The sequence below is a fragment of the Populus nigra genome, chromosome 10 (genome assembly GCF_951802175.1).
Source record: "Populus nigra chromosome 10, ddPopNigr1.1, whole genome shotgun sequence".
NCBI lineage: Eukaryota > Viridiplantae > Streptophyta > Magnoliopsida > Malpighiales > Salicaceae > Populus > Populus nigra.
In genome coordinates, this window is record NC_084861.1 from 1,358,963 (window position 1) to 1,384,588 (window position 25,626).

General features: G+C 34.1%; 2 protein-coding genes across 3 annotated transcripts; one reads left to right on the forward strand and one right to left on the reverse strand.

Moving 5' to 3' along the window:
• Window positions 1–831: 831 nt before the first annotated feature.
• On the forward strand, window positions 832–7,076 carry LOC133705402 (serine/threonine-protein kinase PBL27-like). The gene is made up of 5 exons (XM_062130585.1): window positions 832–1,270; window positions 2,211–2,410; window positions 2,642–2,831; window positions 5,349–5,740; window positions 5,867–7,076. The coding sequence occupies exons 1-5, from the start codon at window positions 1,129–1,131 to the stop codon at window positions 6,491–6,493; spliced, it is 1,551 nt and encodes a 516-aa protein (XP_061986569.1). The 5' UTR covers window positions 832–1,128; the 3' UTR covers window positions 6,494–7,076.
• Window positions 7,077–16,429: 9,353 nt separating this feature from the next.
• Window positions 16,430–24,475, reverse strand: LOC133705466 (ISWI chromatin-remodeling complex ATPase CHR11-like). 2 transcript variants are annotated; one of them, XM_062130701.1, is made up of 25 exons: window positions 24,156–24,475; window positions 23,420–23,542; window positions 23,218–23,324; window positions 22,488–22,594; window positions 21,902–21,999; window positions 21,604–21,783; window positions 21,247–21,468; window positions 20,819–20,953; window positions 20,402–20,684; window positions 20,237–20,310; window positions 19,866–20,086; window positions 19,690–19,777; window positions 19,517–19,610; window positions 19,252–19,440; window positions 19,108–19,139; window positions 18,900–18,976; window positions 18,710–18,799; window positions 18,550–18,619; window positions 18,383–18,437; window positions 18,235–18,293; window positions 17,996–18,161; window positions 17,404–17,582; window positions 17,081–17,296; window positions 16,801–16,899; window positions 16,430–16,677 (listed from the first exon to the last, which is right to left on the reverse strand). In XM_062130701.1, the coding sequence occupies exons 1-25, from the start codon at window positions 24,342–24,344 to the stop codon at window positions 16,660–16,662; spliced, it is 3,171 nt and encodes a 1,056-aa protein (XP_061986685.1). In that variant the 5' UTR covers window positions 24,345–24,475; the 3' UTR covers window positions 16,430–16,659. The 2 variants fall into 2 exon arrangements, with proteins under 2 accessions (XP_061986685.1, XP_061986684.1); XM_062130700.1 differs by having other exon boundaries at window positions 16,801–16,902.
• Window positions 24,476–25,626: the final 1,151 nt, after the last annotated feature.

Here is a 25,626-nt window from a genome sequence, read left to right on the forward strand (position 1 = left end):
AAATGGTTGTTTTTAATTTTCTTCCAAGTAAAAATAAATGTCTTGTTTGGTTCCATAATTAATTATCATTCCTTTTATTTTCAACCTTATTTTTATTTTAAAAATTTTACATTAAATAAATATTTTTTCTTGATTTCATATAAAAATCATTTTAGAATAAATAAAAAAAATAGAGATGGAAAAAAACTATTTTAAGAAAATAAACACTATGATTTTGTAGGATTTAGACAAAAATACCTCAATGTAAAAGGAATTTGAAATTCCTTTCTGAAAATCTCTTTTTTAATTTAAAAATTTAACATCTGACCGTTTAAGATTTATATTTTTTCTATAATTAAATTACTGCTAAACCATTATACCAAAAAATATTACTACAGAACTGCTAGGTAGTTAAGTTTGTCCGAAAATAAATAGAGCATGTCTTGTCTTTTTTTTTTTTTCTTATCTTTACTTTGTTTTAGAATAAAATATTAAAAAATTAGTTATAATTTAAAAATCATTTGTTTAGAATAAATGAAAGATGATTTTTATAAAAGTACTTTAAATATATATTAGTTTTTATTTTTAAAAATTATAAAAATATTTTTTTAAGATGAATATTATTCGATGATGCTTGTGTATTTTTTTAAGCAATTTATTTAGTGTTTTTAAAAAAATTTCAATTTATATAAAAAAATTAATTTAAATTATATATTCAATAGTAATTTTAATTTAAATGTTTTTAACATCCTCATAGTAGCTAAACTTTTTTTTTTAAAAAAAATATTTTTTACCTTAAAAAAGAAAAAGGAAAAGGAAAAATCACTCACTTTATTACATTAATTACTTTTTTTTTTACCAGTTCTTGTTTCTTTTGCTCGCTTGAGCTTCTTCAAGATTTTCTTCGATTTGTTGATCTAACACTTTGTTCTCTCTCTTGATCGATCTTTACTTTCAATGGACACTAAAGATCCTAGAGAGAGGAAGGTTTTAGAGAGAGAAAGAAAAAGCAAAAGAAAGCAAAGTGAGTGACTTTGACACTGAATTGTCTCGTTAAGTTTTGTAGTAAAGATTCAAACTTTAAAGAATTTTCAATCTTTTGAGTGTTAGAGGTTTTGGTGGGTCGGGTTTGATTTGCGTGGATTTGATATGGGTGGGTGTTTTCCTTGTTTTGGCTCATCAAACAAGGAGGGTAGTAGCGGTGGTGGTGTTGTGAAAGAGGTTAAAAAGAAGGATTCAGCTAAAGAAGGTTCAGTTGGTCAGTCTCATCATGTTGGCAGAGTTAATTCAGGTAACACAGTTCGAATTTTTTTCTTTTTTGTGAATGATTTTTTCTTTTTTTTTTCAAAGATCAGTTGGTGGGTTTGTTGTGTTGAATTATGCTTTGTTTGGTTTTAATTCGAGGTTTTTGCTGATGGGTTGATGGTAGAATTTGTTAATGTTTTGATCTGTTTCATTTACGGGTGGTTTGATTACTTGCAGGTTTTTATCTCAGTTTTGCAGTTTTTTATTGGATTACTAGTGTGTTGGCTGTGCTGCTTAATTCTTGCTCTAATGGTGTAGTGTCATGTGTTTATTTTGGAGATCTGATTATGTTTTTACGGAGTCTATTTGTGTTGTTTCTTATGTTATGTTTTGGCTTTTTATGATAATTGATCATTATTGGGATGAAATGGGATGGTATTGATTGCATTTCAAACTGAAAAATTCTAATGCCCTAGCAGATAGAGAATCAGAAACTGAAAACTTGTGAGGAGATCTGTGCTTCTAAGAAGAATTTAAAATGACTAATGTTAGGCTTAAATTTTCGCCCTCTTCAAAATATGAGATTGCTTCCAGTTCTGTTGGACAAAGACAAGCTTCAGATTACTCAACTCGTAAGAGAAATCCAATGAACATCATGTTATTTGCACATCTAGCTTTATGGATGTTGTATTCTTTTTGCGGAAGTTCATTTAATTGTAAAGAGCTCAGAGTAACTTAAAGGGTATAGGGAAGCATAAAGATATGTTGTTCCATATTTCTTTTTGCTTATATATATCTTTATACTTTAAACTGCAGAATCATATTTCATAATTTAGCGTACTCAAAGTTCTGGTTATAACAACTCATATGCTCAAAGTTATGGTTATAATAATTCATATGCTCAAAGTTCTGGTTATCATAATTCATATGCTCAAAGTTATGGTTATAATAATTCATCTGTCTGTTTTTATGACATATTCATGCAGACAAATCAAAGTCCCGGAGTGGTTCTGATCAAAAGAAGGAACCATCAATTCCCAAAGATGGGCCAACAGCTAACATTGCAGCACAAACATTTACATTCCGAGAATTAGCCACTGCCACAAAGAACTTTAAACCAGAGTGCTTGTTAGGTGAGGGGGGTTTTGGGCGTGTTTACAAAGGTCGCTTGGAGAGCACTGGCCAGGTAAATTGTGCTTAGTTGAAATAGATGTACATATTGCCATGCAGTACACAATCCGTAATGTTTGTTTAAGATCACGAGCACTATCTGTTATACTTTGTGATTTTCTTATATTAAGCTTCTGAATTCTGTGGTCTTTTACCTATTTAACCCTTTACTCTAAATTGTAATTTCAAAGAATGTTGTATTGATCTCCATCAATGATTTTTGGTTGGATGGAAATTCCATTTGCAGGCAGTTGCTGTCAAACAGCTTGACCGAAATGGCCTTCAAGGAAATAGAGAGTTTCTGGTGGAGGTTCTCATGCTTAGCCTCTTACACCATCCAAACCTTGTCAATTTGATTGGCTACTGTGCTGATGGGGACCAACGCCTCCTTGTTTATGAGTTTATGCCATTAGGATCTTTGGAGGACCATTTACATGGTTAGATTCTGTGCCTTATTTTGCATTAATACATTGCTGGTTGAATTTTCTGTTACAATGCATGGTAGAAAATAGCATCTCCTAAGGCAGACTACTTGTCTTCAACTCACAATCAAATCTCTTTTTTTTTCTGGACAGACAGCTATACCATCCATGAGATCAGGGATGAATCACTGTTTCATTTACTACATACTGTTAGAAATAACCTCTTGTTTCTTTTCTCTTAAATATGTATTTCAGGACATGTGGATATCATTTGCTTTTATATGTTTGGTGATCTGCATGAGTTTTTCTTCCTAGGAGAGTGTGAGTGTTGACTAAGAACAGACAGAAAATGTATGAGGGTATCTTGCACTGGCCTTATCCTCTTGTTGAGATATTCTTTATTTTGAATAAAAAGTGTAGGAAAGTTTTATGAGTCATCAGATCTATTTATAGATCAGCATAAGGAAGGGAGGGAATAGACTGGCTAACTTGTTTCTTTTAAACATTTTCTGTCAATCTTTAGGTGGAATTTTTTAGAGAAAAACACTATTCTATATTTGTGGAATGGAATTGGCAACCAGCTTAAAATGATGACATAAGCAAAAGCATCATTGTCATTGATGTGAGGATATTGAGACCAATGATTAAAGTTGTGGCATTTAGGATAATCTAGGAATGATTTGATAGTGCTGTGAAAAAAAGTTGTAAAAAGAGAATGGGATTGGAAAGATGGTGATGCATATTTGCTGTTGTAGCAGTAGCTGCGGTTGTTTGAATTTGATGTCATAAACACTAGCAGAATGATATTTGATAAAAATAGTCTTATATGGGATAGTATTTATAAAATGTCACCATCACTGCCATTATTATTTTAAGTGCTAGTGGTGGTACGACGTGTATGTTCGATATTGCTAGTAGAAGTTGTAGTTGAATCTGGCATGCTAGTGGTATTTGGAAATTGCTTGAAGTTTGCAATTGATACTTGGCACTTTGCTTCAACTCATAAGTACTCCTGCTGGTCTAGGAAAACATAGATGGCAATTTCAGGTGTTCGTGTTGTTTTTAATTTTTTGTTGTAGTTGATCAAGTGTCAACAATGAAGACATGCATGCGCTTATGTTGATAGGAGTTGCTAGATGATTGGTAGTATATCAGATCTGTTGTTAAGGCAGTCTGTTAGAAGAATGCAAAGTAAAATAATGATGCATGGGTTTTAGCTTGGTAGTTCATGTCAAATGTGATGAATCAAAAGTATTAGTAGATTATTGCATATACAACTAGACTTGTTGGGAAACTTTTGTCAATATTGCTAATACTATGTGCAAGATCATCTAAGTTGAGTCTGCTTCAGAGGACTACCATACAAAACTTTGGCTAGAAGATTTGGTTGTTATATCTCTGTTTAATCTTGTGATTAACATGCAATCAACCCTCTGTGTTGAGCTGCTTTTTTTTTTTTTTTATCATGCATTTTTTTATTACCTTTAAATGATGGTATAATTGCATGTGCACATTTATCTTCTTCAGAGATTTGCCTGAAATGATACGACACCAATCCAATCCAGTTAAGCCTTTGTAATTTGTTTTAGCTGTCTTTTCTGTTGCAATCTGTTAAATAGTTGCTTATGAGTACCATTCTCCATATTTTTGTGTTAAGAGCTCAATTTGATTCCTCAACTTAGACTAGCTTAATATCTTTTAATATGAAGCGAAAGGATCTTCTATTTGTATGTGGACTAATCTGCAGCATCTAGTTTCCCATGGACAGAAGTGCTTAGCCTGGAAGTGGTTGTTTCATGTGTTTTTGTTCATCCTTTTCTTTTGGAAAGGAGAGTGGCACACTACCAGTCTAGCAATAACTTAGTCAACTGAGAGATGAATGAGATCCTTGAATCTGGGGCAAAGAATTCACTTATTTTATTGGGTACAGACATTGTGGCTATCAAAGAAACTCCTGCTGAAATGTGGACACTGAGATGAACTGTGGTAGTAACAAATTATTTGTATTCTGGTCAAAGGTAGCACCTATTGAAGTTGAGGAAAATTTAACTGTGATGGTTACCATGTCAGTAAGACCTTGGAGTGCAGTGCAATTAGATTCGATTCAAAGTAAGGCAGGACCACAAGAAAAGCCTGACAAAACCTGGGTAGTAAACAGCTTTTGAACCAAATTTACCAGAACCTTCAAAGTCTCCTGAAATTCCAAAACTATGATTCTAGAAACTTTACTAGATATCCTTTTGAGTTTCTGAACCAGCTTTTTTCTGCAACATTGAGACCCATGATTGACAATATCTGTTAATTCTTGGAGCTAGAGCCTGTAAAATAAATGCTGTTAACAAGCTTTCCTTTTGCGGTGCCGACATTTCTTCAGAACTTTGAACATCAATTATTCTTGATTTAGAATTGCTCTAAAACTGGCATGATGCATTTCAATGACTGATGTTGACCACTTTAATTGCTTATACACATGTTTCAACTAATATCTTCTCTGCAACCCACTGTTTTTAGCATATTTAATGTTGTTTTCAGATCTCCCCCCGGACAAGGAGCCTTTGGACTGGAACACGAGGATGAAGATTGCAGCTGGTGCAGCTAAGGGATTGGAATACTTGCATGATAAAGCAAACCCTCCTGTCATATACCGTGACTTAAAATCATCCAACATCCTTCTTGATGAGGGTTTCCACCCCAAGTTGTCAGATTTTGGACTAGCAAAGCTAGGTCCTGTTGGTGACAAGACTCATGTCTCAACACGTGTGATGGGGACATATGGTTATTGTGCACCAGAATATGCCATGACTGGCCAGCTTACTCTAAAGTCTGATGTCTATAGTTTTGGGGTTGTCTTTCTTGAACTTATCACAGGGCGCAAGGCAATTGATAATACCCGGGCTCCTGGAGAACATAATCTTGTTGCATGGGTAAGTGTTTCTTCCCTTCATATTAATGCATCATGGAATTTTATGTCCTTTTTATTTTGTATTATTGAATCAACATGAAAAGAAATTTCTGCTCTCATATTGTTTCTTGGGACCTGGGGCTTTTAGGCACGACCTCTTTTCAAAGATCGTAGGAAATTCCCAAAAATGGCTGACCCACTGCTACAGGGTCGTTATCCAATGCGAGGATTGTATCAAGCTCTTGCAGTTGCAGCTATGTGTTTACAAGAGCAAGCTGCTACAAGGCCTCTAATAGGCGATGTTGTGACTGCTCTCACATATTTAGCTTCCCAAACATATGACCCAAATGCCGCCAGTCAAAGTAACAGAGTTGGGCCATCTACTCCTAGGAACAGAGATGAGCGGAGGGGAATGGCAGATGGGCTGGATAGCCCAGATGAGCATGGACTTGGTGGGCGACGTGACTCCCCTTCCACATATAAAAATTCACCTGATTATAGAAAACGGGATCGTGTTAAGGAATTCAGCACTGGTGCAGAGTTAGGAAGGAGTGAAGCCGGCAGTGGATCTGGCAGAAAATGGGGTTTGGATGATTCAGAGCGACAGGATTCTCAGAAAGATAGTCTTGTGAGTACCAGCAGAGCAAGGGAAACTCCAAGAAATCGTGATTTAGATAGAGAACGAGCAGTTGCAGCAGCAAAAGTATGGGGTGAAAATTGGAGAGAGAAAAAGCGGGCGAATGCAATGGGTAGTTTTGATGGTACAAATGAGTGATCCCACAAGTGCAATTGTTATTTGGTTTTGGTCTTTTAGGCAACATGTGTTGTATGCTTCTGAGGGTCATCATGAAAAAAGAGAAGTTGCACATACATCATCCTTCATTGTCTTGGTTTCAATTTCCCATCAGGGAATAAGACTTCATGTATCAACTTTGACTGTTGTTTGTCCTGTATCATTCTTGTAGTTGAGTATGGAAATGAATTCTTCAATTATATGGTTGAAGGAGAGAGAGACAGTTAAAGAAGAGTTCAGGGGAAAGGGTAGTGTTTGATTCCATGTGATTTACGGGTAGCCCCCCTTGCAGAATGATGTGGACAACATGTTAATCTATGTATTTAGGCTTTTCTGAAGTTCATATATTACAGGGAAATCTGGGAAGATTAGCTAATTTTTTTCCCCATGTATTTGTGTTTTACGTGGGGTGGTTTAGTGGGTTTGGTGTGGATGTCTCATTGGCATCACAGCTTGTACTCGATAGTCTTGTGTATGGATTTCTTTGAGTCGAGTCATGTCTCGGCTTATACAGAAAGTTTTCATGATATTGTCCTCATGTATAATCACATCAACTCTGTAACAATGACCCTGCCCTCTCCTCTCTCTCGCTCTGCTTCTACTTGCATGTTGACAGATTGAATTGTAGGATGTTTCAGGCGCGAGAATGATTTACAAATGTTTTTATTTTTTCCGAAGCCAATCCTTCGTGTGAGTCACTTGCGCGCATCCTATAGATGAATTGTGGAGATGGTCATTTCCTTAACCTCATGAGGATGTATTGTTTATTCTAACCTCATCTAAAAGCGCAGCTGGCTACACTGTGTGTGTCTCAGTGTGTGCGTGTATCTTTCTATCCTGAGGAAGAACCAAAACTCGAAAGAGAATTTTCAGAACAGGTTTTAATTGGGGAGTGGCAATCCTGGCCAATTGAAGTTGTTCTCTGTAATGAAGCTTCTTGTTCCTGTCCTGTTTTAAAACCGTTTTTCAACTTAGAAATCTAGTCTTCCAAGCCGAAATGGAGATATTGGAAACCAAGTTCGATAGAGACTTTTAAAGGGAGTCGCCTCCATTACGGAAGACTAATTCCTGCATGTATAAGGATTAAAAGGTTGCTATCTTTCTTTATAAAACAAAAGCCTCAACAAAGCGAGCTTTCTTCTCCATTCTTTTGTTACCATGGTAGGCATTCCCAGAACCTCTAGTGTTATTAAAGCATATACAGTTTGAGCTGGACGGTTGATGAGGTTTGTTGAAAACCCACGAAGATCGTGGTCTTCTTAAGGTTGGAGGATAGATTATGTTTTAATTTTTAAATTTTTTAAAAAACATTTAAAATAGAATGTTGGGCTAGATAACATGAACATTTACAAAATAGATTCTCTATTAATGAATGAAGAACATACAGTTAGTTTTTTCTTAGTTTTAGAATAAGATTGTGTTATATATATTACAAAGCTTAAGGAAGAACATACAGTTAGTTTTTTCTTAATGAAAGAGAACGTTGTAAAGGGATGTTTATCTTGGAGCTCAAGGCTATTTATATAGCCTTAAGCCCATGCGGATGTGTTCATGCAAGGTTAGAGTTGTCAAGTGCCGTCAATAATTTTAGAAGAATTGGAGACGAAGGTCCAAAGTGACAGTAGATCACCACAAAAGCTGTCTAATTTATGGGTTTTGTGAGTTGACGAGGATACAAGATCAAATAACATGTTATAATTTAATGTGTGTATATTTTGTTCTCATAGTCAGTTGTGATTTAACAAAAAGACAATACATCTGAGAGTGGCAATTGGTTTTGAAACTTATTCACTTGCTTCGTGGTTAAACTTGCACTCATCAACATGTCTTTTGTCTAAGGTTGTTGTTTTGTTAGACTTTATGGGCATTCTAAATCTAATTTGATTGTTGGTGCTGTGGACTTGTTGAGCAATCAAGGCTTTTAAACGCTCAAATCAATTATCCTAGTTTCAATTAAGCATTAGGTCACATGATATATTTGGTCTAAATATATACAACTTTTATTTGGATCTTGGGTACCCAAGCAAGCTTTATGACCTTTCATGGCTTTGGACTTGTGTCACCAAGCCTTATCTCGAATTATAGGACATGGACTGTAATACTCTACGCTTTTATATATGTTTATAGTTACTGTCCTACAATTTGGTACTAAAAGAAATATATTGGTAATTTTTTTTATACAGTTCTTATAAAATAATCTATCGAAATTTTCACCAAAATTTTGGCAAAGTTTCCCCTATACCGAGAGGTCTCAAGTTATCGATGTATAACCTGTTTACACTTCAAAATCTCATATCTCGTAACCCACTCACAAGTCACGACCCAATCATCTTGGGTCTTCATCCCACAAACATCATCATCATCACAACTACAATATTTATATCATACATTGAACAACAAATATCATTGTCCGCATCATAAACAAATATAATTACTTAATCATGAAGTGGAAATATATCAGTAACCAAAAGGAGGAAGACTTGATATTTAATAATAAATATGATATTTACTGCTACTTATATTATAATCCTTTGAACAAGAGTCTAAGTTATACTAATTACAAACAATAACATTATGCAATACTGCAAAAGTTTACATTATAATTATATGCCAAAAGAGGAAGTCTATACATGCACAAAAGTCTTCCTAACATTTACAGGTCACACGGACGGAGAAACAAGCCTACCGGATATGTGAAGTTCCTGCAGTTAATGAGAAAATAATACAATAAAATCTATTATATTAAAATAGACATGAATATTTCAATAAAAATATTATTTCTATAATAATAAATTTAGTGTAATTCATCAATCTCTCTTTTTATTTTATTTTTGTTAGATTTCCATGATTCGTTAGGCAACATAGGTGCTTTAATACTTCCATCTTTCAATATGGCGTTCCATTCTTAGACACCTATCTCTTATTAAGATTCCTTAGTAACCTTTAGCAACCAAATTAAATTTCATAATTCCGGCATTTCATCTTCGAAAGCCAATTTCATTTATGATTCAATAATCATTTCCAGCAATTTAACCGATTGCTATACATCCGACATTCCATTCTCGGAAGCCAATTTAATTTATGATTCAATTATCATTTCCATCAATTTAATCGATTGCTATCCATCCGGCGTTCCATTCTTGAAAGCCAATTTCATTTCATGATTTAATAATCACCTCTAGCAATTTAACCGATTGCTATACATCCGTCGTTCCATTCTCGGAAGCCAATTTCATTTATGATTCAATTATCATTTCCATCAATTTAATCAATTGCTATCCATCCGACGTTCCATTCTCAAAAGCCAATTTCATTTCATGATTTAATAATCACCTCTAGCAATTTAATTGATTGATATACATCCAGTGTTCCATTTTCGGAAGCCAATTTCATTTCGTGATTTTAACAATCACCATCAACGACTTTATTGTTGCTATAAATCTGACATTCCATTCTTGGAAGCCAGTCTCATTATATGATTCAAAAATCACTTCATTCTAATATTAAATCCATATCAAAAGTTTCATCCTTATGACAATTAATACAACAACTCAAATAAATTCATTATCGGATTTACATGGCTTAAAAAGAGACATCTAAGGAATAATGTCACCCACCTGGAGTATGATGTTATGTTCCGGTGTGGGTACGCTGGACTGCCTCGGGGCCCTCTCCTGCACCATAACGAGATTAAAGTTTGTTAATTAGAAACTCTGGATCGGACCACAAATCTTAATTGACTTATTCTTTCATCTAAAAAATTAAAATATATTAGTTCATTCCTATGTTTCTCATTCAAAATCCCATGACCATTTCTTTTGAAATATTCATGGTTAAAGATTCCTCCTAAATGGTTGTCATTCATTCATCAATGTGCTTTTACGACTAAACATTGTTTTGCGTTCCAATTAAAACTTAACTTGTCTAATTGAGAATGTGGTGTAAATTCTATTTTCTCACACATTAACATATCCCTTTTAGATTATTAAGGAAAGGGAGGTTAGATTACCCATTAACACATCTAATTTTGCTCATTCTCTATGCTCTCATAAATATATCTTTTAGATAGCAACCTAACCCTTCTATGAATTTTTTATGCATAATTGGAGTTTTAAAGGTTCAACTTATGCAAAGTTTGCTTCAAATGAGAATTAACATCCCTAATACTAATTCCATGAAGAGGTATACTCAAAATTCCATTCCTATCTTTTTCTAATTTCAGCTTCAATTTAATCATTACAAGTTGTCACACAAAATACAACAGGACCTATCTTCTGGTTTTTTATTCGTAACTTAAGTTTTAGGAACTTGAATCAGGTAAGGCCAATTTCTAATGAACGTTAACATCCATATGCACAACTTTAAAGAAGAAACTTATCCAAAATTTCATCCTTTATTGATCCGAAATTCACTCATAAGTCGGGCAATAATTTCAGTTTTAGAATGCACAACTTGACCCCTCATTAGTATTTCACCCACATTTGGAGTTCCATAACTCCAAATGAACCAAATCTTGTTGCAATGAAAAGTTAACATACCTATACTTATTCACATGAAGAAAAATACTCAAATTCTTTCGGTTTCTATTCTCAAACTCAACTGCAGCATGGATATCAGAGCTGTCCAGCTGTAGTTCAATGTCTCCCTTCATCAATAATTAATTAAGCAAAGAAAGTCTTCCTCCACTCTTTTCTTCCATTTGGATGAACCCAAAGGCCTCTCTCCCATCCCATTATCTTCTTTAATCTTAAATAATAATATCATTTTATTAAACAACTAATCTTCTAAGTGCAAAATTTATGAGTTTTTCCTCTTTCCCCCAAATTTTTTCTTAAGAACCCTAAAAGACAAAATCTGAAAATTAAGGATTTTACTTACAATTTCAGTTAGGAAGTGTTTATAGTACTTTAGTTTATGCTCTTTGGCCTCCAAAATCCTTCTTCACGTCCCCTTCTTCTTTTCTTTCCTTCTATTCCCGTTTTATTCTATCTCTTCAATCAATATCCTTTTTCTTCTCTTGATAACACCTTAATTACTCCTTGCATGTTTCCACTCTCATCTCTCTTTGTTTTTCACACTTTAGGGAGGGTAAATGGTGGCATGCAAGGTTGGTTGGTTTTCTAAGAGGAGGGAAAAAGATGGGGAAAAATGTTCTTCCCTTCCAACTGTTGACGCCTCCCTTAAGAGAGGGAGGCTTCTCACTCTTTTTTTTAGGTCCTTTAATTTCTTAAATTCATGTTATAAAATCCCTCTTCATTCTTTTTTTTTTCAATTTAGCTCTTGGTTAATTTCTTACTCTTTATTTTTTAAAAAAGTATTTTGACCGGGGTTTTACATGGACCATTTGGTTAAGGGTCCAACCATCCCCTTTCGTTTTTGTAGTGTGACTAGTATAAATACTTTACTCATTAAGGTATGACATCCTAATTTTGCATACAAGGGTGACATATGTTCCCCAAGCACTCTTGTATCACATTTATATGCAATTAGGATGGTCCTCGTATGTATTTTCATATACATTGCCTAATATCATTTTAATAGTTTTGTCATTTAGTTTCCCTAAACTTGTCATTATAACAAAACATGTGTTGGAAGCCCAAGAGTTGGCATGTGAATGAAAGTTAATGATTTGAGCCTTTTGAAATTCTAACTACTAACTATCCCTCGACCATATCTTTTATTGCTAATACACATGTTGAGGGATAATTAGGCTTAATTGTATAGTCATCAAAATATCTTTGATATGTTCGACCACGTTGGCAGGCTTATATAAAAGGCTAAAAATTATCCAGCCTTTTTATTTTCACAATTTCCATTCACTTTCTCAAGCTCTCTTTAAACTAATTATGACGAGGTCAAACCATCATAAACCACCACTAACACAAACTCAAATCCACCTAAGAAAAAGCAACTGTAATGAAGATTTGGGCTATTTTTATGCCTATAAATTAACATTTCAAGAGGGTTTATAGTGTTCTTGTGGGTTGCTCTCATTTGTTCATTCAAAATTCATTCATCAGTCCCTAGCTTAGATATTTAAATGTCATGCTTGATTATGAAGATGATACTTAGTTAAAAAAAAACTTTCAAATAGAGAAAATTAATGTCTAGTTTGTTGGGTCCATATAGAAGGTAAGAGATTACATCTTCTCTTTGCATGTTTAAATAAGGGTATATAAAAAATGAAAAGTTATGAAAGAGTAACTAAAACCACGATTGGGTTCCAAGTAAAATGAAGGATTTTGAACAGCTTAAAAAAACAATTTTTTTCTCAAAATTCAAGGAGACTAAGACGCTCGTGAAATACCATTCAAGATTGTATTTGATAGTAATCTTGTCATTGTTTCTTTTACAAAAATCAATTTTTATTTCTGAAATTAATACATATATATACATAAAAAAAAATAAAAGGATTGAGAGAGGTTTTCCTCTTTGAATTTTGGTTCAAAAGAAGTCAAACCAAATCAAAAACTCAAAATGAGAGGTAAATACACCTTTTTTTTACTCGAAAAATTATCTTAGAACTCCTGTGTTTTTTAGTGAGGTAGCTATTATAATTTAATTGTTCTATGAGATAATTATAAAAGAAAAAATTACCCCTAAAATCCTATAGTAATGGAAAATTACACTTTGTATCTTGAATTTTATACACACGCTAACACTTAACATCATTGTCTAAAAACAATTAACAAAAATTATCTGATTTTTTACAAATTTGCTATTATTTTTCATTTAACGACTAAAATGCCCTTACATTAAATATTATAATATTTCCATCAAATTAAAAAAAAACACAAACTAGACACCACCCTCATCCTTTTCTCATCATTGGGATTTGGTCATCCAAACCCAACAATTGAATAATGAAATTATCAATCCGGTGGAGATGAGATATATAATATCTCATTTAAGTCAAGCATCTAAGACATAATTGTTGCAAAAATTTGATCCAACCCAATTCTAGGGCAAGTAATCCCCTTGAAAAGTACCCTGGTTATGCTTAAAAAGTAAGGCAACTCCACCATCTTCATTCGCTTCAAAAACCTGAACCCAGATAACAAAACCAAATTGGGACATAGTTGGTCTAAGAGCTTTTTAACTAGATTTTGCTTAGATATTTTGAATATCTTGTTTTTTTTCTAAAAAAATCCAGCATATATCTATCTTTGTTAATTGCAAATATTAGTTAGTTGCTCTTATTTATGGAGATTTGAAATAGAGACAATTTCTTACTTGTCTTGCAATAACAATTCGGTGAGGGAAAAAAAGAACAAATTCACATATATCTTCTTAAATATGACATTTAGAGAGAAAATAAACAAAAAAGAAAAAGAAACAAGTATGAAAGGCTAGAAAGAAACATTGTTCACCTTCTTCCACACCATTGTTCACATTCTTCCACATCTAAACCCTAGCCACCAAGACCACAAACCCAAAACCTAGCCATCATACCACCTCCATAACCACCTTGTTATACCTATATACGAGCCTCTCCTTATCCAAATAACCCAACATTGAACCGCTATTTCTCCTAATTTACCGTGACAAAAAATAAAAATAAAAAATCAAAGCTATTATCACTGTTTCCCCCACAGCAACAACAAACCTTAGCTTCCCCCAGTCAATAGCCATTGCCACTAAACCAAAACCAAGCATAGTAGTAGACCCATGTCCATCAGAGTCTCCGATTATAAACAAGTCAGCTAATAGGTCTTTGTCCACTGAAACTCTTTGTAAAGTTTAATTTTTTTTAAACTTGATAAGTAAGTATAATTTCAACCAAATTGTAGGATGCTAAAGGTATTTTTCTTTACAAAAACATCATATAGTTTGATCTGTTTTTATTATACTTCTATATTTTTATAAATTACACTTTACATCTTAGAAATTATATATTAATAATAGTTTACATCCTCAAGCCAGCACGCCAAAATAATAATAAAAAATTATATTTAATTATTTATATGATTATCATTATACTTCAAAATAACATGCAAAGTTACTTCCATCTAAAGGATTAGGATTCTACATAGTTGATTTTACCACTTTAGGAATTCATGGTGTTTTTGACAAAATAAAATTGGATCTAAAACTCTTAAATTTAAAAATTAGGAATTGATTTTGGTACTTTATACATGATTCAAAGTAATTTTAAGGCTTGACGATGTTTTTATAAAGTATTATGGATTCATACAACATAAAATTGAAGCTTTACATTTATGTTTGGAAAATAAGAAAAGTAGAAGGAATGAAAATCAAAAGAAAGAAAGCATAGAAATGAAAATACTAGAAGATAAAATGATTTTCTTACATTTTGATTTGAAGGGGTGAAATCAGAAGCAATGAAAATGGAAGAAAAAAGTTGATTTTGTAAAATAAAAAAAAAAAAAGTACTACAAAAATTACAATTTTGTCCATTTTTTACCTTTCTACCGTTAGTATAAACACTAGGAAACATTCCTCAAACAAAGGTAAAAGCAATTAATTTTATATTTTATATTTTATATTGTAGCTTTCTTTCCAATTTGGAGGAGAAATTATTCTTCGAAGTTGTTCTTCTTTTTCCATGAATTATTTTCATACAAATCCCACATATTTTTATGAAATAGATGTAGTAATAAAAAGATTTATATACTCAACAATTTCTTCAATTTGAAGAGAACAAATATGATAAGGTCCTTGTAGAAAACTTTCAACTTAAATTCCACTCAAACATAGAATCCGTACGTCCCTCCTATATTTTTCTTTCCTTTTAAAATCCACTCTTCCCAAATACTTTGATAGAGATTATTGGGCTAACGTTTCTAGTATTCCAATAACCTATATTTTGAGTATATTTAAAAACAAAAATGGTAAAGTGAATTTAAATAATTATAACTTGATTTTTAGAATGGATAGTATATTTAATTTGAGACATTTATTTAGGGACGGAGGAATTACGTAATTTGTTGGGTAGGGCCTTGCTCCTTTTATTTATTTAATTATTTATATTTAGGGACGGAGGAGTTGCATATTTTCACTTTTTTTTTTCGAATTCGGGCTTTATTTATTTATTCATATTTTATGAAGCTAATAATTAAAAATATCGTTTAATATTTATTTCTACTACAAATTTATATATTTATAAATGTCTAAATTCCGTTTGAATTTCATTATCAATGTTAAGATTGGATGCTCAGAAAGCAACTCGCTTGATGTATCCTTTTAAAAAACTACTGAAGTAATTATGTATAATAAATGTAGAAAAATAGAATAGAAAATAATTGTATTTGTTAATTGATAGTTGTTACTTTACACAAATATTATATTATAAGAATAAATATAAACAAGATAATTTGATTTTCTTTGATATCTTCTAATTAGGATCTTCAATTAACATTGACTGTCTGTTTGCTCTTTAATATTAACTCCTATATATTCTCTAATATAATAAAAATAAATTAAATTTCAAATATATAGCACGTATAAAAACATTAAGAAATTTATTTTTATCAAGTTTTGGACCCCTTCTTCACTGGAAATTGATTGCAGGGTTCTTGGGTGGATTATCTCAGATATCAAAGGAAAGACTGGCGAAATCCTGCTCCCTGCTAGGCTTTGCGGCAACTGTTCTAACTTTCAGTAACCTTAAACACGTCTTCTTTGAACTCGCCCGCTTGGGTAATGGATACAGATTCTACAAACTGCTAAAGGTGCAGTAGGATCCCAGATCGTTTGGGAACTAGGGTTAGCAGTAAGAACAGGGCATTCACGAAGACTGCTCTCTGTTCTATCCATCTCTCATGAACAAGAAAAGACACCGCTGAAGGTTCTTACAAGCGTGTCCTGATAAACCCTTTGCAGCTTCAAAACTCAGATCAACACATCAAACATCTCTCTCTAACAGCAGATCCATCTATGGTTTAGGGAAATCTAAACTGTTCACCCAATAAATCCATTGAACTTACTGCAATAAATATAATAATAGTTCAAAAGTAGACTCTTACATTTTATACATCTCGAAATCTAATGTTGGCCCTCTCCGCAAGCAAGACCATGGGATCACTGACTGACAGCAACAAGGGGCACTCACCATCATACTACTACTAGTAGAATAATATAGTTGAGATTTGTACCCCCTCACAAAATCCTATAATATATACTCAGGATTACTTCTTCCTTTTTCCCTGCAAACAAAAGAAAAAAAAAATACACAAATCAGCTACAGCTAACCTTTCCATCCATTCAGCAGCACCTCTCACAAAATACAAAGGAAAATAAAAAGGAATTAAATGTGGATTGAAACTTACTGTGGTTAGGTAATCATCCATTGACAACTGCTTCCGCTTCTTTTGGGAAGGAGGGCTCTCGGTCTGTCTTCCCATTGAACGCTTCGACAGCGTCATGCTCTGCTGTGTATTATGGCAATAAAAAAGTTTGTCAGCATAAATGATTAAACATAATCCAACCACGTAAATCATGCAATCCAACATGATGAGTTTTTAAAACAAGACAATAAATGATAACTCATGTGTGCAAGTGTGTGGCAATGATGGGTAAAACTGGGCTAATGAGGATCATAAATAGAACCTTGGCAAGCTTCTTTTCTTTACGAGCCTGTCTCTCCCTCTCATCATGTTCTTGGTTTTCCTTCTCCACCAACCGAATTAAGGTATCACATCTCCTTGCAAGTTCTTGAGTTGTCCGAGACTTTACAAACCAATCAAAACGAAACAAAGGTGATGTACGGAAAGCCACTTTCAGCTCATCCCAGTTCCCATATCCAAGCTTGTGAACCATGCACATCTATGAATTGCAAAAAAACAGCCATTTAAATCATAAGATGTTCAACATTCCAGAAAATGAATAAGCTATTTGTATGGCATTACAGTAAATGATTAAAAAAAATGCACCATGAAACGATCACATTCTTCATTGTACAATTTCCCTTTGTTCTGACCATACTGGATCTTCAATTCAAGCCAAGGATTCTTGTAACGATCCAATTTCTTCCCAATTGCTTTCATGATCTCATCTTTACGAGAAATTCTGGCCTCCCCTCTTTCAATGTTCTTAATGATCCTATCATAATCTGTACGTATGCCACAATTAGAGAGAAAAATGAAAGATGGTGAAATTTTTTAAAGGTCCAATAAACAATAAAATTCAAGTTATCCAACATAATAAACCTGACCAAAACCAGACCCATCTGCAACCAGTAACAATCAAGCATAGTTCCAACAACTTTTTTTGTACAAAAGTGACCAGGACTGGACAACCAGTGCAAGTAGACAAAAAATGAGACTTTAATAGAATAGGTTACAACAAACCAAATGAGCGGTTTCCAGACATTTCATTTGCTTCCAGTGCTGTTACCAAGGGCCCTTGCACCCAACAATACATACGCCATATGACCCCACTCTAACAGGTATGAAGTTCAATCCAGGAGAACTTCATCCACAGCCACTAAATCAACATCATTCCACCAAAAATGAGATCACTTACCATTTAACTCTTTGTATCGCTCTTTGAAAACTTTAGCGTATCTTTCAACTTCCTCTTCTGTTTTCCCTTCCAGTTCAGTAGCAATACTTTTTAAGTCATTTCGACCATATTTTTCACAAGCCCTAATAAAGGTATTGAAGTCTCTTCTACTCCATGAGGAAAATCCCTGAAATTACACTGATGAAATGTAAGTAAGGAGACCCATTATTATCTAATTAACATTTAAACATTCCATTCACCTCTTCCAAAAGCCGTTCTTTTTCTTCCAGTTCCTCAGCAGTCAATGGATCTCTCGTCTCTAAATATCCAATAATCAGTAAATACTTAGTGAAATGATGTAGAAGACAACATGAGGACAACACAGGGAGCGCAACTGAGATAAAGTACCTTCAGGTTCATCCACATCAATTGTATCTTTCAGTTGATTCTTTTGATGTGCTTGCTGAAATTTTGTAACAACTAACCAAATAAGTAAGAAGCACAAGTACCTCAAAAAGCACAACTAAGCAATAAGGGCAGAGATTAAAACTTGTATTATCAATGACAGCACCCACCATGAGGTAGCGTACTTCTTTTTCATACAACTCACTAAGCCTCTGTGTGTTGAAAAACTGGAAATCATGCCTGAAAACAGCAGACAAGAACATTCAAGCACAGCATCTCAGAATTCCAATACATTCCAATGAGAAATCAGCAAGTTCCAGAAGCAATTACAATTGAGGCATGCGAGGAATTCGAGGCTCCTTTGGTTTTGCCGGACCACCTTGACGCATTGTTTGCTTAAAGTATTCAGATTCTGAGTAACTGGTAGAAGGAAAGATTACAAAAAAAGAAAACACTTGTCATATAATGTTGGACCAATATACTCAAAACGATTATGGAAGAATGCAAAGGGAAGCATTACTTGCGCTTCCGCTCCCTCTTTGGAGGTTCGATCCAGTTCTCACTGACAATTTTCTCAAAGTCGAACTTGTTTTCATCCTTCATCAATAAGAAACAAAATACAAGCACTGAGATCATAGGGTGATGAAAACAAGCCTTGAAGTTAAACTGGTAAAATTGAGATCAAACAGAATATCCTCCAATGCATAAGAAAATGGAAGTGCACCTACCTTGTCATCATCAAAATCATATAATTCAGCATCTGCCAGAAACCAGATAAAATATCAGCACTATTACATGAAAACTAACATTCCAATCACTAGGCAGATAAATACACAAACTGCCAAAAAAATTCAATATGTGGATTCACATACTGTCATCCATTTTAAATTTGATTGCATCTTCAGTGAATTTCTTCATCTTGGCATCGAGCTCAGCTGTTGCCTCTTCTCCCTTAGCAATGATTCTGTCAATGTCCTCATCTGTAATCGTACTATCCTTTGAGCTGAAAACCATCTCAGCCCCAAACCTCACCATTTGAAGCAGCTCGTCTTTATTAACAGCTGTATGAAAGAGAAAGGCGTCAAAATGTTGCGCACACAAATACAGATAAGTGCTCAAAATGCAAATGCAACTTACTTTTCTGCTCTGCTAATCTTCCTTGTTGGATCACTAAAGCATCAAGTGCAAGCTTCTTATAAGCCCTCTCAATCACTTTTTCCTCAATCGTATACTGTTTCACAATCAACCATAATGAGAGAAAAAACCAACACAGATTAGCTTCTACCTTATCACATAGATCAAATGCAGACCTCTGTGCAAAATCGGAACACTTGGACTTCTTTCTTTTGACCAATCCTATGAGCACGGTCCTGAGCTTGCAAATCAACTTGTGGGTTCCTACAATAAGAACCCCCAGCATCAACAACCCAGACAAGACGAGGAAAAAAAGGGCAGATGCAGCTAAGAGAGACAGCAAGAGCCTCACCAGTCACTGTCATAAAGAATGACAACATCTGCAGTAGCAAGATTGATACCCAGACCTCCAGCTCTTGTTGACAACAAGAAGCAAAATTTCTCACTTCCTGGCCTGTTAAAGGCATCGATGGAAGCATCACGATCTTCTCCGCCAGTATTCCCATCAATCCGACAATACTGATGCCCACTAAAAATTAAATAGTCTTCGAGAATGTCAAGCAACCTCGTCATCTGCATTAAAGGCAAAACCAATTGCAAGATCAGTGATTAAGCAATTGATCTGTAACATAACCAAAAGGTTACAGAGGGACATTTCAAATGCTAGTGTACACAGAATAACAATCTTAGCTATCCAGCCAACCATAGCTATCAACAACTCACCTGTGAAAAAATTAAGACCCTGGAATCCCTCTCTTTTAGCTTAGGAAGTAACTTATCCAACAAAACCATCTTACCTGGAAAAGGAAGAATGCAAAAGACTGATTTCTGCTACAAAATTATGAACACACCCAAAAAACATTGTATCCACCCGAAGGCAAAGTTTACCAGCATTGGTAACAAGATGCTCTCCTGTAGTGTAAGGTGGACCAGGCTCAGCACCCTGGAAAAGATATGGATGATTACAGCATTTGCGAAGCTGCATTGCTATGTTCAAAAGACGCTTCCGTTCTCCACCAGCATTCACAACTTCAAGATCTTTCTGCAGTAAGGCCCTGTAGTACTGTTTCTGCATCTGGGACATTCCAACCTTCAGTATGGTTTCCTTCTTGGGAGGCAAACCTTTCTCAACATCTGATTTCAATCTTCGGAGAAGAAATGGCCGAAGGACCTTAGAAATGCAGAATCCATGGAATCAAAATATCAGATGACACCTCATTGTGGCAAAATACTTAGAATCCGAATATTTTTACAAAAACAATTGGGAGATTTTCAGGCTCAACGCTAAGAAGGCAATGTGCTTACCTTGTGCAGTTGTTGAACAACTTCCTGCTGGTCATTTTCAGCAGAAATTTGAAACCATTCATCAAAAGTTTCAGCTGAGCTAAAAATCTCTGGCAGAAGAAAGTTGAGAAGAGCCCAGAGTTCATGAAGATTGTTCTGCACATAAAAAACACGAGAAATATTATATTTTTATAAGAGCAACTATACAGAATATTATATTTTTACAGCCAAAAGATAACACAAAACACAGTAAACTTCAGTGCAGCCCCAAGCCACCCAAAAACAATTTATCAAACTAAATGAAGTTAAAGAAATCTACGGTAAGCATCACAGCGAACCTCTTTCAGCATCAAATGTACAGATATTACATATACAGATCAGTTTTTCTACAAGTAACCACGCATCCCAACTTGGTAACTTTTCATGTCATTAAAGATTCAAGCATATACCTGAAGTGGAGTACCAGTAATGAGGAGGCGGTAATTGGTGTTATAAAGCCTCATTGTTTTTGAAAGGAGAGAATTTTCATTCTTAATCCGATGAGCTTCATCAATGATAATATACCGCCAACTGAAGCGACGCAAGATAGACTTCTCTTTGATGGCCATTTCAAAACTCGTAACACATACATCAAATTTCCCAGCAACCAGTAACTCCTCACGTATATGTTTCTGAGAAAAAATTCAGCGTGAAAAAGCGCATACAGTAAAGAATTATCCATCAATGCGTGCATTGAGATTATTTTTTTTCTAAAAAGAAAATCATGCAGCAAAAAAATATCACTAAACCATACTTATGCAACTTACTCTTTCATCAGGATTGCCAAGAAACTTGATAGCACGTAAAACTGGACAAAATCGACGAATTTCATTCATCCAGTTACCAAGTGTAGATTTTGGAGCAACTACCATATGAGGACCAGTGATTCCTCTAAATTCATGCAGGTAGCCCAATAAAGAGATTGTTTGTAAGGTTTTGCCAAGACCCTGGATTGCAAAATGAAGGTGTTTAATAGCACATAAATCACCTGAAACTCAAGAGGAAAAGAACCAAAGCACTTTTAAACTAAAACAATGCCAAGACCATTTCTTGTTTTGCGCGTACCATTTCATCTGCAAGGATTCCATTTATACCATTCTCATACAGCCTTATAAGCCAGTTCAATCCAGCAAGTTGGTAATCCCTCATCTTTCCCTGAATACCTGCAGAAAAAAGAATAAAAATGAATCTTAGCCTCCAAAATCAGGCTACCCCAAAATAATCACATCAAATGTAAATATTTCAGTGTAATGAGGATATGTGACAAGCCAGGCAAACATCAATAACGATCATGCTATTCTTCAATTAGCATTAATTTGTGTACATGTAAAGCTAAGGATGATCAGTAGGTTTATAGGATCAAATCTCTGGTTAACTTTGACAAAAATGGAAATGGTAAGAAATATCAACGAGCCTGCTAAAAAAAGATGACAGTAGAAAAACAGTATAAATAAATAAATATAAGTGAATCCATAAATGCACTGATTCATGGTACATCAAACGTGTGTGTATGCAAACAGCAAAGAGAAAGTATTTGGATCCAAACTAATAGAAAAGAAATTTACAATTCTACACTTAATCTAACAGTCAGTAAGGGAGATGCATGTGCGTGCATGCATGCATCAGAAGAGTACATATATAAGGACATTACAAGATGGTTGTGCCACCAGCCGTGTGTTTCCTGATAAACCATCCTCTTCCTCCTTCAGATATTCTTCATCTTCCTCCTCTTCAGTTACTTTTGAGGCATGTCGACCCCTAGATTAAATTATGAAACCAAAGTAAATTGCAGTTAGATGCACTGAACATGACCGGTACTTTTAGCCTTACCAACAAGCACACATAGTGAATTCAGAGTATAGAAGTGGTTCAGTCAAATCAAGCTCCTACATGAGTTGCATGAAAAATTGAATTAAGCATGAAATGCACATTAAACCAACTTTGCTGAGCTTGATAAGAATACAATTAATAAAATCCTGTATCTTAGTAATCTAGCAAGACAATGAATGAAGATCATTGTCTGCTACATATTGATGCATGCCCTTCACCTCACATCCCAGCCTTTTATTAACTATGAAGGCAAGAAAATGTGTATGCAGCCCATCCTGTGCTACTTAGTCTGACATAAAAAAAACCTAGCTTACTATGATTTTCAAAAAGCCCTCACAATAAAAGTTTCTGAAAAAAATCATCAATCTTATTAAGAAACAACTAATGGAGTCATGCACAGTTGATACTGATACTCAAAAATGGAAAAGTTTCCAACGAGCAATTAACAACATAAACTTATTTACTGGAGGAATTGTCAGCAAAAGTATAATCAAACAACTACAGTATTCAATTTCTTTAGAAAGGGATCTTCAAACAAATAACAGTCAAACCTTCCCTTAGCCCTCTTCTGGGATGCTGATTGATCATGTTTAGCAAAGTGAGCAAACAACTCAGTTTGCTGCAGTAAATATTTCAAGCGTCCCTTCCCCTTGTTATTCTGCAATTAAACTAACTTCAGTAAACTTGCCCAACATCTTTTTCATATTCTACAAGCAACACATTGCAGAAGCCATTCTTGAAAATCAAACATACTATATCAGCATCTATAGCAGCATTTTGTTGATCCAATATCTCCTGAATCTTATGTTTCTTCAATTTTTGCATTTCTTTGAGTCTCTCCTTTTCACGCTTGCTAATTTCATTGCTGGTTCCTTCCTACAGTTCAAATTATGCACACAAAAATATCAAAAAATATGCAAAAAAATCAAAGGTCAGCAAACTCAGTACAAATACACGTCACATTGAAAACAACACCAAAACACCCGCAGAGGAATTCAAAAGGCAAACCAACATGGTTCACAATAATTTCAGAACAGTCAAAGCCCAAAAGACCATCGTCAAATCAAGGAAACCCTACAAAAAAAGGCCTGGCCAAAACAATGCATGTGAGTTTACGTAGCTAAATTAAGCTTTTTTATGAACATTTAAGCATCCACCAGAACAAAAACCATAACTACCAGTTCCCCTACTTCACTTTCTTTCCTTCAGCTTCCACCGAGACCCATCAAACAGTACATTATGACAGCAAAAATGCAGAATCACCCCTTCGTTCAGCACGGCAACACATTACGTCCCTAATTTCTCTGTACCTCCTCCTTTCGAGGCCTAATTTAACAAATTTTCAAGTCTCGTCTCTATTCAGTCTACATATTTCTCAGTATCAAACCAATGTTAAACCAACAAAGCTCCTTAAAAACACCAAAACCCTAACTAGAGCCAAACACACAACAAACTATCAACAATTTAGAATGGCAAGACCGTAAATTACTTCATCAGCCTCCTCGCCTTCATCACCTTCAGCATCTCCATCGGCCTCATCGTCATCGGAATCAACTGAGCGAGCCACCTCCTCGATCTCCTCCTCGTCTTCCTCTTCGTTGATCTGCTCGTTGAGTGGCTCTTCCTCCGATGACATCGCCTCATCCGACGACGTTCGTTTCTTCGAGGGTTTCGCCATGTGAAATATGTTCTTCTCTTTCTCTTAGATTGGGGGTTTCTAAATTTTTAGAGAGAGGGAAGTGCGTGTCGTGGATTCTTGGAAGCGAATTTTGAAAGCAGCAAAAAGAAGGGGTCGAGGGCAGGTTCGGTAATCTATTTATGTGGGCTTTTTATTTTTTATTTATATTAGGAGTTTTGAGGTTGGTGATTTCCCGCCTTTATTGGGGAATCGTGATTTCCCTCCTGCGTGGAGGCTGGTTAGCCCATGGTGGCTCAACAGTTAGGTTTGTGGGCTCGTACCTATTGTGCCCAAACACAGTTTTATCCCGTTTAGTAAAAAAAAAAAAAACAGAGAAAGAGGTTTTGCACGTCATTAATTACCAAACTATATTTTTAAAAAAATTTAAATTTTTTATTATTTTAATATGTTAATATTAAAAATAATTTTTTAAAAAAATATATTATTTTAATTAATTTCTAAACTTTTAAAATATACTCATCATAGTTTTTACTATTCTAGTTTGAATGAATTTTGGTATATATTATTCATTAATTAAATACTTTTCGAATCTATAATTGATATAAAACACAAACTTATGGCACCACAAAACACATATGGAGCCAATAATGACGCATGATGGGAGCTGGGTTACGTGGGGGGAGCATTTGGGATTTGGTTGCATTGGAAAAGGGTTTGAAGTTGTTATGGCTTGTATTAAGTTTTTTTATCGGTTTATTTTTGTATTTTAAAAATATTTTTAAAAATAATAAATTTATTTTTTATTTTAAATTAATATTTTTTTTATATTTTTAAATATTTTGATATGTTAATATCAAAAATAATTTTTTTAAAATAAACAAAAATTATTTTATTTATATTTTCATTAATCTCTTATTTATGCTTTTTATTTCCTATACTTTACTTAGTTAATGTATATCATTATTATGTTTCTATTTTATTTATTTATATTTCTCTTCTTCATTATGTTTAGCTAAGTTTATTTTGTCAGGGTGAAAAGGTTATACTAATGGTGTAAGAATAAGTATAGTATAAACTCAACATGGACTTTAATATTTGATATTAACATGTTTTGTATTTGTTATCTTATTTACTCTTACTATCTTTCTTGTTAAATATTTAATCTAGATTTGTGTTGTACAAACCTTAGTACAACAAATACTTGGCACTTTTATAGCTTACTATATGGTATAACCGACATATGTGCTATGAAAGGAACTTAATTTGTTGTTAACATAAGTTATCACCATGAAAATATGACAACATTTACAAATATTGACAT